General features: G+C 52.3%; 2 protein-coding genes across 3 annotated transcripts; both read left to right on the forward strand.

Moving 5' to 3' along the window:
• Positions 1–3717: 3717 nt before the first annotated feature.
• IBSP (integrin binding sialoprotein) lies at positions 3718–7601 on the forward strand. The gene is made up of 6 exons (XM_054633790.2): positions 3718–3771; positions 3851–3901; positions 4021–4092; positions 4277–4330; positions 6291–6392; positions 6684–7601. The coding sequence occupies exons 1-6, from the start codon at positions 3718–3720 to the stop codon at positions 7257–7259; spliced, it is 909 nt and encodes a 302-aa protein (XP_054489765.1). The 3' UTR covers positions 7260–7601.
• A 1953-nt stretch (positions 7602–9554) lies between these two features.
• On the forward strand, positions 9555–14766 carry LOC129120817 (ovocleidin-116). Of its 2 annotated transcripts, XM_077176930.1 has the most exons (5): positions 9555–9669; positions 10390–10461; positions 12006–12059; positions 12200–12292; positions 12393–14766. In XM_077176930.1, the coding sequence occupies exons 2-5, from the start codon at positions 10402–10404 to the stop codon at positions 14379–14381; spliced, it is 2196 nt and encodes a 731-aa protein (XP_077033045.1). In that variant the 5' UTR covers positions 9555–9669; positions 10390–10401; the 3' UTR covers positions 14382–14766. The 2 variants fall into 2 exon arrangements, with proteins under 2 accessions (XP_077033045.1, XP_054489556.2); XM_054633581.2 differs by lacking the exon at positions 9555–9669 and having other exon boundaries at positions 10082–10461.
• The last annotated feature ends 1605 nt before the right edge of the window (positions 14767–16371 follow it).

The raw sequence follows: 16371 nt of genomic DNA on the forward strand, positions 1-16371 counted from the left end.
GGACTTAGGACCCATGTCAGCCTGAGCCAGACAGGGACACTCTGACCCTGAGATCCTCAGGGGCTCAGGCAAGTAAGTACACCCAAACTGTACAGGGTGCCCTTGCTGGGTGCAAGCTGCGGCACAAAGCTGCAGCCAGTGGCTGGTGCAAACCCCGCCTTCCACTAGACCACGTTGGTTAAAACCCCATCCTTTGGAGGCAGATAAGCTGTTCTATGTTTTGTTTCCAGCAAGATGATATCACTTCATAAAGCTTTCAAAGCCTGCATTCACTTTTAATAACAGATTCCTTTCAGATAAAAGGGTGATCACTCCAAGCCCTGCCACCTTGGAGAGACGGAGTTCTTGCAAAAGCATTGGGACCAATACTCCTGGCTCGCCATGTGATGATTTTAGAGTAGTAATAGAAAATAAATTTCAAATGGAAATGTTTAGGATGAGCTGGCTGAGCTCCTTGCTGGTTTTCCACCATGGTGCCATTGAGGTTGCTGCTGCTGGTAGCCTGCCTGGGCAGCACCCGCTCCAGGAGCTAAACATAGGTGCTGGCTGCACAAGGCACTTCAGCACACGTTAATTATCCTGGTTTTTTTTAGGGATCTTGGGTGAAACATGTGTTTTTATAGTCAGTTTTCCATATTTTTTTTTAAGCAGCCTGGAGTAGAAGCCCTTTAATTACATTAAAAATCACCTCCCACCAGGACTCTCTGTTCCCAAGCCCTGATGAAATTTTAAGCTCAAAGCCAGGCACTTTGCTCACTGCTTTCCTAGGCCAGGCAGCTTAGGACAGCAGGGGACAATGGGAAGCAGGGCTATCTATCTCTGCCCTGAATGCCTAGCAGGGCAGCCCCTCCAGCTGCTCCTGCCCCATGGAGATGGGGGAACATGGGAATCCTCATCCTCATCCTCATAAATGCTGATCTCTATCTTTGTCAGAGGCTGCTGCATTGGCACCGAAGAACTGCATGGCTGAGGTGTTTTTGTGGGTTTTTGCTTTGGGGTTTTTTTTGTATTTTTTTTTATTATTATTGGGTTTTGTTTTGTTTTGTTTTGTTTTGTTTGTTTGGGGTTTTTTTTTTGGGTTTTTTTTTTTGCGTGGCTTTTCCTGGCACAAGGCGTCAGCTGAAAGCCACAGCCAGCTACAGGCCTCCCTTATAATTAGGACTCTTCACAGTCACAAAAGGGGCTTTGAAGCCCATGGGGCAGCTGTGCCCTGCAGGCCCAGGGGGTTGCATGGTGGGCATGTGGCATGGTCTGCTGCCAGGGGTGTTGGACCATTGGGGGACTATGGGGGACCTCTCCCTCCTCAGAAACAACTTATGTGTGTAGTGCTCCATCAGCAATTATCAACTCCCCATCATGTACCTGTCAATGATGGGCTCCCCTGCGTGTAGTTGAGGCTGGTTTTGCCCCTAGTTTTGAGAAGAAACATCCAGTCATTTCATGGCAAAGTGGATTTTTCTGTCCTAAATAACCATAGTTTTACCACTGGCTAAGCTGACCATTACAGATCTGCCTGAAAGCATTTATTTTTCAGCACCTCTCTTCCTTCTCCTCGGGCTGTCGGTCTGAAAGCATCAAGTGGGAGTTGCAGCTCTCCTTGCCACTGTGGAAAGCAGAGTTGCATTTGGTGAATAGTCACCCCCTGAACTGCTGTAGCTTAGGGGCCTTTGCTAATGAGTATGAGAAAAATCCGGGAAAGAAGGAGCAGAGGTGCACTGGAGAGCTGGGTGGATAAAATCCAAGCAGGAAATGATAAATATAGGTAAAGGAGAGAAGACATCCCTGTAGAGGTGGGTGCAGGCGGCAGCATCCACTTGCTGTATCCTGTCACTAAGGTCCCCAGTGTGATTTGAGTGCACGTGTGGGTGGGGTTTTTTCATTTCCTCCCCCCACTGCCAGGAAGTTATTCTGCTTTGCTGGGGACATACACAGATTTCAGCTGAGCAATGCCTGATTTTTGAGAGCAGGGGACTGGGCTGGCCCCTGTGTGGGCCTGCGTAGTTTGCAGGGCATTAGAAACAAAGCAGACCTGTATTTTGTAGCAATACCGGGGCATAAATGGCTCTCAAAGGGGCACTGAGAGACACCTGTATCTGAGTCCCCTTTTCTTTCCCTTCCCTTACCAAGGCCTCTGCAGGCATCCTGGAGAGGGATTTTTTTTGGATTTAGCTTTTTTTTTGGTCTAACGGCTCTGCACAAGTGGCTGTGGGGCTGGGTCTTTGAGGTCGGTCTTTTTGTCTACTTGAAAAAACAGTGACAGGATTTCCCAAAAAGGGAGGTGGACACCCCCCAGCAACATATTTCCCAATATTTATTTTAATTAAAACCCAGAGCATTATTATACCCTCGGCCTCCCAGCCGCACATCTGAGGCCAGACCCTCAATTAAGCGGCGCAGTGCAAACCTCTTTGGGTTTGGCAGCGGTGTGGGGTGCTATGTTTATGCACCAAATCTGCCAGCGTTGAAATTTTGGAGGGGTTTTGGTGCATGCTGGAGAGCTGGCGTCACTCTGGGCAGGGCGGTGACTGGTTTAGGGGGGGCAAAGCCAGACCTTATATCCCAGCGGGGCAGCAGCAGGAGGAAATCTCTGCCGGCTGACTCCATGGTTAGCTCTCACTGCTGGGGCAGGGTAAGCTTGCTGCTGCTTTTCTCAGTTAGGTTGTGCATTGATGTCTGCTTTTTGCAGGGAGATGGGAGGGTCAGCTTGCTGGTAGGATTGGGGTGCTGCTTTTAGTCTTTTCCTGGATCTGTGGCTTCATGAAGCGCTTGGGTGGAGGGGATAAGAATCCAGAGCCTTGCTGCAAGGTCAGAGAAACTTGTGGACACTTGTTTTATAGCCTGAATTAAGCAAAACTTGGGAAACTTCAAGCACAGGTAAATGTAAGAACAATTCCCTACAAGAACAGCTGATACTGAGTTTAGGCAGAGGAAGGGTAGGAGAAAGCCTGACTGAGCTCAGGGGGATGCTGGGAGCATTGTTCCCTGGGGGAAGGCTGGGGTGATGCTGGAAACGATTGGGTGTGCTCCTTTCTCCTTGATGCATGAGGGCAGGCTGTGTTTTGGTGCTTTGGGTGTGCAGCTCAGACCTGCCTAGAGCTAAGTCCTCTCCAGCTGTGCCTCTGAGGGGCTCTTTGCACTAGTGCCTTGCCACTGCTGTTTTTACCAATGGCAGCCTGTGAAGCCAATTGCTTCCATTATTTGTTTGCTTGTTTGTTTTTCCTCAGTGAGGTTACACTGTCTGTGGTGTAATTCCCAGGAGCAACTGCTTCCCGGGCAAAGCCCAAGCAGGTCTTGGAGCTATGGAAGGGCGGCCACGGCGGGCAGTGCTCCCAGCTGCTCCTGTTGCATCTCCAGTGGGGCTTGGCTTTCTCCCCTCCCTTAAGGGCAATGGGGAAACAGGAATAAGTCATCCTTCTCCAGGAAAGCTTTGAGTTCACTACATGGTGAAACTTGCTTTTCTGGTATATTGTGGCTTCTAGAAAAAACAAAATGTATTAATGGAAGTTGAGGCAGATCTTTAAAAAAAAAAGAAGAAAAAGAAAGAATTTGGTCTATGGAGGGGTTGGGTGACCTCACCAAGGAAGGCTGGAGGTCAGCCTTTCTTCTCCCCAGTCACCCACGTGGACACAGACATGTGGATGGTTTGGAGTGGTGTTGGTGCTTTCTAGCTGAAAAGCAAGCCCTCAATGTGTTTCGGTGTTCCTAGAGACAGCAGCCATGAGGAGTGTCCTGGTGTTTGTCTGCCTGGTGGGAATGGCGTGCACCTTCTCGGTGAGTGCCAGCTGAGCGGGGACCCCTTGGCCTTGCCAGGGCTGGTGTGGGGCAGGTACCAACTCCCCCTTTCCCCCAGGTCAAGAGCTGGCTGCGGAAACCCAAGTTGGATGACTCAGAAGAGAATGCGGTAGGGTGTCCCCTGTGCCTAGTCCCATACAGGGCTGATCTTGAGGAAGAGCACATTTTGGTAGCTCCTGTACCCAAGGCCCCAGACTGATGGGATTTCCCCCCTCCTTCTCCTGGTAGGTTTTCAAGAGCCGGCACCGGCATTACCTGTACAGATACATCTACGTGTATCCCCCGCAGCGACGGTACCAGGTGGGTGGTTCCGAGGGGTTGCTGCTGCTTTGCTGCCCTCCAAATGCAGAGATTTTGGCCCAAATGAAATGGGGGCATGGTCTGTGCCCTGTTGGCATGGCCTGTAGGCCTGGGCACAGAACATTGTACTCATGACACCACTGGGAACCCACCCACCCGCCTCCAACTTGGTTTTTCCTCTTAGGGTAGTGACTCATCTGAGGAAGAGGGGGATGGCTCGGAGGAGGAGGAAGAGGGGGTGAGTATGGCAAACCAGCACTCTGCAAAACAAATACAGGAATTTGGGAACTTTCTTTGGTTTTGTAGTCTTTGCTCATCAGCATTTGTGGTCACTGACTTCCCACAGGCTTGCACTCTGGATACAACTGGATTTTCTACTCTGGACCTTGGACCTTTTTTTTTTTTTATTTTTTTTTTTTATTTTCCTTTTTCTTCCTGGGCAGGGGTTGCACCAAACAACCCTGAGACAAATTCTCTGGGTTTCCATTTCCAATGGATCAGAAAGCAGGACAGGCCAAAGAACAGAACCAGAGAGGTTCACACAAGGAAGAAGGTGCTCTTAGGAACTCCCCTTACCTTCATCTTTCAGGATCTGTTACCCCTGTAACACTGAGAATACCCCTACGGAAAACCCAGTTATGCTCTGCATGTGTGTCTGTGGAGTGACACAAACTGATGCAATATTGGGAAAGTCAAATTTGTATCAGTCAGATGGTAAAGCTGCTCCTGTCTGCTGGATCAGTGTGAGCTTGGGCACCTCTGGAGCTGTGAGAGCAACCCAGGTCCAAAATTAAATGGAAGGGATTACAAAGATCTTTTGTACCTTATTGGGCTGCAAATGCTCAAAAATGGTCCAGTGGTCTCAGGCACATTGGTGCTTTGAAATAAGAATCTGGAATGCTTAGAATCCTGTGTGTCACACTTAATCAAGTCTTTTATTTTTTTCTTTTTAAAAAGTTATTTAATGAAAGCAAGGAGTCTGGTTTTAAACCCCGCTTTGGAGGCCTGTCAGGGCTTGGGATATAGCATAGGGTCGCCCCTGTGCCAGCTCTGGCACCCCCTGCAATTTGCCCCATTTTAGCTGTTTCTCTCCCCTACCACTGCAATCTCTAAGGATAAATTTGAGCAGTGGGGTGGGTAGCAAAAGGTGGAATTTCATTTCTCAGGAAGAAATTAACTGGTATGCAGGAATGTAGCTGCTCTTTAGGTCTGCCCTTTTCATTTTGAGGGCACCAGAGCCGTGGCTGCTCTCATGCAGGGATGTGCCTTCACTGGCAGAGTGGTCAGCAAGATGAATCATGCTGAAAGGCCCCAAGGTCAGTTATGTAAAAAGCATTATAAAGCATATCGGTTTGTAAAAAGCACTATATTGGCTGCTGTATAGGGAGCATCACTTCCACTGGCACAGCTGGCTGCACTGTGCAATTTGATGGCTCTCCTGTTGCAGAGGAGAGCATCCTGGATTTTCTCTGCCAGCACGTGCACCTGTATTTCAAGGTCTGAGGTGGCCCAAAATGCCAGGGTAGGTGTCCTTGGTCTTGGTGTGTGAGCAGCAGAGACTGCCCAGGGCAGCGATGACACTGACCTCAGGTCTCCCTGGCGTGGCTGGGCTCATGTGCTGGGGCCAACAGCTCCACCTCCCAGGCTGGGCCCTGGGTGAATTGCCCCACCAGCTCCTCAGTGTCTGCTTCAGGCTCTGTTTGCATTTGGGTTATTCCTTACCCTTCTTTTAGCCGTGCACCCCACTGTGAGCCCCGCTCTGCTGCTGATCTCTGGGGCCAAGTGTTGCCAATGGCTGATTGCTGGTGGGGTTTGGGCTCACGCCTGGCTTTGAGCCATCACACTCTCACTGACCGTCCGCACATGACATGCAGTGTGTTTGCATGTAGTGTGCCTGTGGCTTTCTTTTTTTACTGGAAACTGGCGAGGTAACTTCAGAGGAAAACCTTTAGATGCTTTGCAAAGCAAAACTTGGAGCCAGAATGGGAACATCCCACTCCACCACGTAATTGCACAGCTCCATCTGCCCTGCTGCAGCTTCTACATTTCAGCCTGGAACTAGACCTGTGAGAAAGCAGGGAACTCGGAGCAATGCCCAAATGCTCTGTGTGGATGCCCTGTATCCCTCTCACTGCGGGGAAGCCTGTGCTCCACTCCAGCTGCTGATCCCCTGCCCTGTCCTGTCCCTGTCCTTGTAGGAGCCATTTTATGCTGGAACCAAGGCAGCTGGACACCCTGCTGGAGCAGCCCCTGAGGACTGCCAAGTTGCACCGGGAGGAGACATAACATCCCCCCAGCAGGTGTGGTTTGGGGAGATAGAGGGAGCACCCATGGGGTGCTGTTCATTGCATGTTTGCTCGTACCCATGGGATACCCTGCACTCTGTTTCTGCTTGGAGGGTTGCTGTGGAAATACCTATAGCTGGACCAAGCTCTGGGCATTAACTTGGGTTTGGAAAGGGTACCCCAAAAAGACAGTCCTGACATGAAGGGTGCGGGGGATAGCTCAGCTGTGCCCATACCTTCCCCTTTCCACATGGAGCTACAAGCTCCTGACATCCAAGTAATGCTGTGCTGTCTTCCCTCTGCCAGGGCAAGGGCTGCCAGAGGATCAGGCAGAGAACTGCCAGCAAGGGGGAAGACTCTGAAAATGAAGACAGTGATGAGAATGAGGAGGAAGAGGAGGAAGACGAAGTAGATGAGAATGAGAATGGTGTCAATGGCACAAGCACCAACACCACAGAGGGTATTGGACCTCATGGCAATGGCACTGTGGTGGTTGAGGAGGGCACTGGTGAAGCTGAGGAAGAGGAGGAAGAGGAGGAGGAAGAAGAAGAAGAAGAGGAAGAAGAGGAGGAGGAGGAAGAAGCTGAAGCTACCACCATTGCAAGCACCACCAATGAAGAGGGTCTGATACAGGCAACCACTATGGATGATGGGGGACCCACAGATGTCACCACAGATGCCACCACAGCTGGGGAGCTGTGGGAGTATGATGTGACAGCCAGGGACCACAGCCGGGGGGACGAGGGCGTCACTGAGGGTGGGTATGAGGAACAGGATGAGTATGCACGTGGGGACAGCTACCGCGCTTATGAGGATGAGTACGGCTACTACAAAGGGCACGGGTACGATGTGTATGGCCAGGATTACTACTACAGCCAGTGAGCACAGCCCTGGTGCTGTCCCTGTCAGCCCCAGACACTCAGGAAGGTGCATTCGAAGGCTCCCTGGAGCCACCGCATGCCAGAGGGGATGCCAGGCAGCTTGTCATGCACAGGCTCCATCCCTGGCTCCATCCCAGGCTTTTTTTTTGTATCTTGCAAAATGAAATGAAATGAAATGAAATGAAATGAAATGAAATGAAATGAAGTGAAATAAAGCAACTGAACTGAGCTTGTTGGTGACAAAAGGTTTGCTGCCAAATTTTCTGTGGTCAGTGGAGGAGCGCAGCACTTGGGAAGGGGCTGAGGGGCTGCAGTTGCCCATGATGCTTAGGGCTGAATCTTGTTATTCCAGTTCAGATGCACATGAAAGGAGGGAGGAATAGCAAGGCTAACTTGGAAGGCTTCTGTAGAGTGCCCTCTGAAAAATGAAAGGGTGCTCTTAGGGACACTGCTGTGGGATTACAGCCTTGTTTTACATAAAGTTGATGTGAATTTCCAATACGTGAGCAGTGATAACTTTATCATGTCTTCTATTCCTTGGGAATGTGCCTCCCATGGCCTGACCACACATCAGGCAATTTTAATAAGGGCAAAACCACTAATTTCTCTTTCTGTGCATCTGTAGACACACACCCCTGTAATGAGGGCTTTGCTTTGTCCCTGCACCAGACATAAGGGTATGAGGCTGGGCAACTTGGATGTGTGTCTTGAACACCAGTACTGCAGCCCAAAATGTCCCTGTCACACAGCCCCATTCCCAGAGCAAGGTAAGGCTGTCACAGTGACAGTGGTGCATCCACTCCCCTCCTTCATCAGCGATGGCGATGCCTAGCTGAGAGTCCTCAGGATCCCTGCTCAGGGTCCCTTCCCAACAGGAGTATGTCCCTGGCCAACTGGTGATCTGCACTATGGATAGGGATAGAACAAATCCCTCTGGGTTCCAGAGAGATGCCACTGTCTGGGAATAGAGATGGCCTTCATTCACAGTTTATGGCAGGTACCGTGCTTCACTTGTACTCCTAGGAAGGAAACCTGAGTTCAGCTTCTGATGCAGGTCCAACTGCAGAACTAGTCTATTCCTGCAGCAACAAGTCACTGGCCATTGTACAAAACTGCTTCTGTATGCCAAAGCCAGGCTGCAGCTTCTGGGGAGGCAGTAGGTGCTGCCTGCAGCATGGGCACCCCTGGGGACAAATCCCTACGGCGGCACTGAGGAGCCCTGTGTGCACTCGTGGCTGGTGCAGGGACACAAGAGCTCCATCATCCACATCCCCAGGGGGTGCTCTGCTGTGTCAGGAAACTGGCATGGACAGAGCCCTGGCACTGCCAGGGGCCAGGTCCCACTCCTACAGGGCACTTAGCCCAGTCCTGTGTGCGTCAGCCCCCCAGGCATCTGGCAAAGGCTCTTCTCCAGGAGCCAGGGCACATGGGCTGGCTGCCCTGTGGGGTGGCATCTGACTGCCACTCCCTGGCCAGTGGCTAGGGTCAGTTTCCTGCTGGCTCCAGGATTTGTTCCTGCTTGAGGCTGAATGCTGATGGCTGAAACATTTCTGCTGCTAACGTGGGCATTGTGCCAGCTCCCAGGGTTTGGGTTAGGGCAGAATGGAGAGTGGGATGGGAGCTGCTGCCACCACCACAACAGTGACTGCCTGAGCCAGGCTGGCTGCAGCAGTGGGAACCTTTCTTGGCAAGGGTGTAGGTGACCAGCAATGCCACCAAAAGTATAGGTGGAGAGAAGGAGGGTTTGTACATTGTCCACACCCTTGTAGCACTTCTTTGTAATGGAGTAGGGCTCAAAGGGACCTGTGCAAGCAGTGCATGGAAAAACATACATATTTTTTTCTTTTTTGCCATACGTATTTCTTCTCTTTTGTGCTTGCACAGGTTTAGCTCAGAGGGGCTGAGGTTGAAACCCAAAAAGCAAGTGTCAGAAGACACAGCATGGTGAGGCTCTCAGTTTGGCCAACACTGCCCTTCTATGCCAAAGGGCCGGGACCAGGCCTGGCTCTGGATCTTGCCCTTCCATTTCTGCAGCCCTGCCAGCTTTCCCATGTTGGTCACAGTGAGCAAGCCAAGACCCACTGCACACCCTCTTATCAATAACCAAGCTGGATATGTGCCACACTAAGATCTGCACTAATCATTGAGCAATTTTGCCTTCAGAACAGATATTTATAAACTGTGCTTTCTGTTTATCCAGCCAGGTGGAACATTTGATAGCTGTCTTTTACCACAAACACATTTTTAGCTGGAAATTACTCCCCCTGGTTATCTGTGAGCACTGCCAGAGCTGACAAATGTCCCTGGGCAGGAGCTGATTGGCTCTGTGCACCCGGGGCCAACTTTAAATTTCAGCAAAGTGGGCACAGGCTCCACAGTCTGCCTTTGGGACCTGCCTCCAACAGGAAAAGGTAATCTTCTTACCTAGCTTCCTGCCCTCTCTCTCCCTAGCCCTTCAGCTCTGCTGTCCCTGAGCAGGGATTCTCCTGCTTTCACTCTGGGCAAGCCACAGTGGGGATGGGGACATCCTGATCCTTGGCTGTGCACATCTCTTGAGCTTACGTTGCTTTTGTACTGCTGATCTTTGTGCATGTATTTCCTTCTGGTGTTCCCTGTAGCAATACTGGTATGGCTTCAGTCTCTGGGATGGACCTGCGAGCCCAAGCAAGGGTGGTTGGGTGAAATGAAAATTGGCCAATGGAGATATTGCCTGCTGCTGCCATTTATCAGTGCTGTGAAAGCCTAAAGCCTGATGGTTTCTTGATTCGAATTTATGAACAGCTTAACTTGCAGCAACTTTAGGGGACCATTTATTACAAATATCCACCCAAACTGCTTTGACAGAGGAAGTTAGGCAGTTTTAATAGCCAGTGTCAGAGCTCCCACTTGGAGCTGCTGGCTGTGCCCTAAGCACATGGTGAGAGCATTGCCCTTGTTGCGAGGGATGCAAAGAGGCAGGACAATGCCAAGGACCACCACAAAGCCTGGGAAAAAACAGGGTGACTGCAAAACCCTGCTGCCATGGGAGCTTTGGGATAGCAGGAGCTTTTAGGTTGCTGCTAACCAGGATTATTGAGGACCACAAGTCCCAGGAATACAAACTGCAGCAATGCTTCACTTTGTACCTCCAGGAGCAGCCCAAGATGCAAACATCCCTTGCCTGTCTGTGCCTGTGCCTGCTCAGCACAGCCTTCACCACACCTGTAAGTATGGCTTTTCCTGGGTTCTCAGCTACTGCTGGAAGCATGAGATGTGCTATCCGGTGCATCCTGGCCTGCTTTCAGCAGTGGGAAAACATAGGTTGTAGTTGTGTACACCACCTCTGGTGCTTGGGGAATGAAGTAAGGTAAACAGCAGAGGTGATCCCAGAAGAAAAAATATATATTAGCACTGAGGTGGCTGAGCATGTTCCTTCAGTTTAGCAATCAGGGCACTGCACAAGTGTCCATCTGGGTGGCTGTACCTCCTGGATTTCTGTGGATCTGGGATCTGCCTGGTGCTTTTGGCCTGCAAACAACCTGAATGAAGCCACAGGCAGGGAGGTGCGGGAAGGATGCTCATTTTACCTGTGTGGGGAACAGTGGTCAGAGGGGCACCCACAATTATTTTCCAGCTCTCCTAATTTGAAATATTGAGAGATTTAACTAAAACTTGGGCAAGCTAAGATGAATATAATAGGAGCCATTTTTGTCTTGCATAACTGTTGTTCAGCTTACTAAATACACAGCTAGAGTGAAAGTCTGCTCTTAGAAAAGGCTTGCTTTTTTGTCAGGGTAAGGAGGAGGGAAATCCCATCTTCCCTGAGATGGCCCCTCCCATGTGTCTTTTACCCCATAGAGCAAGCTCTTACAACCTGGTCTGTAGCAGAGCAGCCCAGGGGAAGGCAATAAATCAGCACAGATTTGCTTTTCAGATAGGAGCACATATGGGAGTTAATGCTATGCTGTGTGACCAGAGCTGTAATCTGGCCTTTAACACTGTTCACAAACAATGAAACGACCTGGGGATATTCTATACCTTGGGGTGTGTTTCTGCCCTTTCAGCTGGGCTTGGATGTTTCAGGGACTAATTTTTCTGAAATCAAAGAGGACTCTCCTCCATGGGGCTGTCTCTCACTCTGGCATGTAAGGGATGCCTGAAATGACTTTGTGGGGCTCACAGGATGCTCCCACTAGTAGGTTCCCCAACCCTGAGGGATCCACTAGCCAATACCCACCAAAAGATGCCAGGATAATCAGGGAGAGCTGGAAACCTGCAACCTACTAAGCAGTAGCTTAGTAAACACTGGAAATTCCACTGTTTAAGCTACTGTTTGTAGCCAGTTAACCAGCTCCAGACTCATCACAGGCAGATCCAAGCAGTAAGCTGGAGCATTCCTTTGTGAGCAATGATGCTGTGTATTAAAAATGCTCTATGGTAAAATTCTCTGCAGCAGTCTCCAGGAAAAGGTTATTTGTTATTTATCAACAACACCATATGAAAGCTAGCATGCAATACAATCATGCTGGAGCTAAATTCACAAAACTTTTCAGACCCTGGAAAAGGGATTTTGACCTTTCCTACTACTGCTGTCTTTAAGTCAGCACCCCAGCTAGTGCCTGGGAATTTGGTGGCTAATCAATGCAGTTTTCCCACCCTTCCCTGAAGGTGGGAAAGGGTGGGTGGTCAGCAGTTGGCACTGGCAGCTGCCTGTATGCTGAGGCAGTGTTTGATGCCTCAGCTCTTCCCTGTGTTTTGCTGCCCACAGGTGCCACCGCCGCTGCCCGAGAGAGCTGCTGGGAACTGTGTGGGACAACACCGGGTATGTATCCTTCTGCCACCTCCTGGGGCCTCAGTGGGTGCTGGGGGGACTCTACTGCAGTGCCAGACGCAGAAAGGGAAACTCCTACCAATGCAATTAATAAGAAAATTGTGGGGTTTGGTTATTTTCTTCCCCACCAGATATTTCTGAAAAGCTGCAATGCCAAGCATGGCTTCTACATTTTCAAATATGTCTACTCATTCTCAACGCGGAGGAACCAGACACAGATAAAGGTAAGGAGGTAGCCAGGGGACACTGCGGGACCCTGGCCTGCCTGTGGTACCTCCAGCAGCAGTCCATCACCCTGACGTCTCCCTTGTGTGTACTACACAGAAAGAAGAGGCTGACCACCAGAGTACCATCCCCAGCCACCGGCTGGATGAGGGCAATGCCAGGAGGGAGCCACCAGCTGGGTCAGCTGGGACAGCCCCAGAGCGCAGTGACAACAGCAGCAGTGAAGTAATTGAGTATGGGATTGTCTTCAATCCTGAAAACCGCAGCACCCCGGACATCAGCAGGGATGGTCCCAGTCCTCACCCTGGCACTGGCATGCATGCACGTGGTAGTGGTGGTGGCATGGGTCCCACCCCATCCAGCTCAGAGGGCAGCGGTGATCTGGATTTGGTGCTGGAAGTTGATGGCGGTGTTCCCATTCTTCCTCAGGGTGAACGCCCCAGCGAGGTTGTGGTAGGGAACAGGTCCAAGGTCAGGAGTGAGAATAAGGATGATGGTGCCCCCAGGGTGGTTCCGGTGGGGGGAGCCATGACTGCGGGGAGGGGGAGGGCCCCTACTACCAGAGGGGCAGGGGATGAGGGCAGTGGAGAGGCCACTGTCTCTGGCCAAGGGCAGGAGAGTGTTAAGCAGGGTACAGGGACAGGAGACATTGCTTTGTCCTCTGTCACTGAGAAGATGGAGGATGTCCAAGTGGATGCTGCAGGTGTGGATGAATACGCTTATGTCCCCGATTCAGGCAGCGTCACCATCACCCACGGGAGCCTGGGCAGCACAGACAGGGCCAATGGCTTCACCCAGGTCTCTCCAGGCAAGGATGATGAGGTAAACATATTCATTGGGAGGGCCAACATCCATATGGGGGAGCAGGTAACCACCCAGGCTGGTGTCACAGTGAGTAGGGAGAATGACAGGATCCCCTCTGTGGGAAGCAGCAGGCCCCTCCACAGGCTGGACGTCACCGTGGCACCCAGTGGAGATGAAGATGACAGCATGCCTACCCGCAGGCAGCCTGAAAGACTGGCCACCACAGCCACCCCAACCCATGGGGACAGCATTACCAGCAGCCTCAGGGACAGCCGTCTCACTGGAGAGGATGAGGAAGGTGCCACCACCATTGGTATTGATAGAGGACTGGTAACCCCTGTTCCCTGGAGAGTCACTAGTGGTGACATTACCAGCCCCACAGTGGCCAGCATCCATGGGAAAGATGATGATGAGGTGAGAGGAGAGGGGCAGAAGTCCAAGGGGAAGCAGCCAGACCATGTGGCTACCACGACCCCTCACCACAGGGATGACATGGAGGCCACTATCACAGTCCCAGCCAAGGGGGGCAGCATCCACCCAGCCGCTACCGAGAGGGACCGCACCACCCCGTCAGTGACAGCCAGCAGCCGCAAGGCAGGCATGGGCACTGTGCTCGGCAGAAGAGGCAGTGGGGAAGTGGGGACAGCCACCTCCACACCCTCCCATGTGGAGGCACGGCCCGGGGCAGGGATGAGGGTCCGTCCAGGGGGAGCAGGGCTGGACAAGACACCCAGGATGGACAAAACACCACTCCCAACTGGGAAACCCAGTGGCTGGGTGTCGAGCGGGGCCCAGAAAAGTGTTGGCAGCTATGATGGCGATGCTGGGGGCAGATCTCATGCTGTCAAAGCAGGAGCCAGCCCCGCTCCACAGGCAGGGCAAGCCACGGGCAGCATGGCAGCAGGCAGGGGCCGGGAGTGGGGGCGAGGTGCAGAGAGTGGGACAGCAGGGCTGGGGGCCGGGGGTGGCCGCCTGCCTGGGCACCATGGCAGGAGGCTGGGGGCTGGGGTGCCGGGCACCATTGCAACACTGGGCCGCAGCCGGCAGCTGGACCAGGTGAAACGTGCTGACGAGCTCCATGTCCGTGAGCGGGCCTTTTACAGCCTTGGCGGGGCGGGCGGCGGCCCCCACGGCCCCTATCCCGGCCTCGGGAGTGCTGACAGCAGCCAGTCCTCCGAGGGGGACCAGGGCAGCCACAGTGAGAGTGGACAGACGGGACTGCAGCCCTCAGGGTGGGGATCCCCAGGGTACCCCCAAGGCCACTGGATCCAGGGGCCCCTCTGAGGCGTGCCCAGTATCCACCCCGGTAGGCTCCAGCGGTGGAGTTGGGGGGTAACTCACCGTGTTTTCCCCCTTGGCATCCCCCCTGCGGGCTCTGCTCTTGCCTGGGTGAGGGGCAGGTTGCTGGGGGGCACACAGTGCTTCACAGCCCAGGAGCCAAAAAATCACTGGTTCATGCAATCTGCTGTTCTTCTGGGGGAGGCTGCGCATGGCACAGCAGCAGGAATGCACGGGTGTGCTGTGCTGGACAGCCAGGGAACAGCAGCTATGCTACAGGGCATAGGGTAGCGATCTTTGTGCACTGATGCGAAGCAACTCAAGAAGCAGTGAGAAAAAGCCTCTGTCCTCGCAGTTTCACTTCAGCCTACTGGAGAAATAAAGGCATTTCTGTACCTGTGGATCTGCTGACTCTGGTGTTTGGAATGGGACTTCAGGCAGTCACTGCCACAAGCAGCGTGCTGGGGGTGGGCTGGTCCCTGGGCATAAGGGGATTTCTGGCCCCAGCACATCCCCTGCCATTTCTAGTGGGACTGCAATTTAGCCAACAAGCCCTACACATCACTCCCTTGGGATACCAGATCCTGCCCAGGGCCACCAGCGTCCCTGGGCTTGCTAGGCAGGCCCACAGAGCATCTTCCCCCTCAGTTCATCCACCTCCCCCAGCAAGAAGTCCCCATCATGCCCTCCTGATGGTACATTTCCTGGCCACACTGTCCTTCCAGGAGCACCATAACACTCTGACTGTGCCACCACCACTCCTGCCACTGGCCCCTGCACACAGGCCAGGCTGGGCTTCGACACACGGGAGCCATGCCCTCAGTGTTAATCAAAGTTAATCACCGTTTATGCAATTGCAGGTTGCTTTTTCTGTCTGAGAAGCTGCTAAAACAGAATCACAGAATTTCTAGGTTGGAAGAGACCTTCAAGATCATTGAGTCCTACCCATGTTCTAACACCTCAACTAGATCATGGCACCAAGTGCCACATCCAGTCTTTTTTTAAACACATCAAGGGATGGTGACTTCACCACCTCCCTGGGTAGATGATTCCAGTATTTGACCACTCTTTCTGTGAAAACTTCCTCCTTAATTCTAGCCTGTATCTCCCTTGGCACAGCTTGAGACTGTGTTCAGGACACAGGCGTGTTCAGGAGCATGCCAGAGTGAACGGCACAGTGGGAGAGGCATTGAGCCTCGAGGGGAGAGGTATTGCCTCAGCACATGCTGAGGGGACTCTCCACCAGTGCTGTGCCTATCCAGGAAGCAGGCAGGAGCAGGCAGGAGCAGCCGTGATGTGAATGCAGTACTCACAGAGTACCTGCTTCCCTGCCCTCTGCACACCTGCATGCAGGGAAGTGGCAGATCCTGTTATGGCACACAGAATCACAGGATGGTTTGGGTTGGAAGGGACCATAAAGATAACTCCCCTGACACAGGCGGGGATACTACTCTCTAGACCAGGTTGCTCGAAGTCCCATCCAACCTGGCCTTGAACACTTCCAGGGATGAAACATCCATAGCTTCTTGCAGCAACTTGGTACTTAGGGATCACACATAGTTGATTCTTGCTGGAACACTAGGACACGGTGTCTCACTGGTGCTATGAGTTACCACCAGCTCTTGGGACTCTGCTTTGCTACTGCTCATGCTCTCCAGCAGAAAAAGTCAAAATTGCATGTGCCCACCATGGTCCCCACCGGGTCATTAGGCCCTGGTGTCTCCGGAGAAGCTGCTCTGTGTACCTTGGTCCCAGTGCTGGAGAAACATGGAGATTTTGGCAGCCTGTGGCAGGGATTTGCCTGCAGCTTCCCAGGCTTGGGGCAGCATGCAGAAGACCCCCAAGGGCTCATGGACCTCCCATGCTGGCCCATCCAGCTCAGACTAAAAGGTGCTGCAGAGTTGCTGCCAGTCTGGGCTGGATAACTCACCCCTAGAATTGCCATGGCCCATCACACCCCTGGATTTATGGACTATGGCAATGCTCTGGGGGTCTA

The sequence above is a fragment of the Agelaius phoeniceus genome, chromosome 4 (assembly GCF_051311805.1).
Source record: "Agelaius phoeniceus isolate bAgePho1 chromosome 4, bAgePho1.hap1, whole genome shotgun sequence".
Classification (NCBI taxonomy): Eukaryota; Metazoa; Chordata; class Aves; order Passeriformes; family Icteridae; genus Agelaius; species Agelaius phoeniceus.

Excerpts from the sequence above, each read along its gene's own strand:
- LOC129120817 (XM_077176930.1), top strand. The coding sequence starts at position 10,402 with ATGCAAACATCCCTTGCCTGTCTGTGCCTGTGCCTGCTCAGCACAGCC. Across the intron at positions 10,462-12,005 it reads GCACAGCCTTCACCACACCT|GTGCCACCGCCGCTGCCCGA; the intron begins GTAAGTATGGCT and ends TGCTGCCCACAG. Across the intron at positions 12,293-12,392 it reads GGAACCAGACACAGATAAAG|AAAGAAGAGGCTGACCACCA; the intron begins GTAAGGAGGTAG and ends TGTACTACACAG.
- IBSP (XM_054633790.2), top strand. The coding sequence starts at position 3,718 with ATGAGGAGTGTCCTGGTGTTTGTCTGCCTGGTGGGAATGGCGTGCACC. Across the intron at positions 3,902-4,020 it reads ATGACTCAGAAGAGAATGCG|GTTTTCAAGAGCCGGCACCG; the intron begins GTAGGGTGTCCC and ends TTCTCCTGGTAG. Across the intron at positions 4,331-6,290 it reads CGGAGGAGGAGGAAGAGGGG|GAGCCATTTTATGCTGGAAC; the intron begins GTGAGTATGGCA and ends CTGTCCTTGTAG.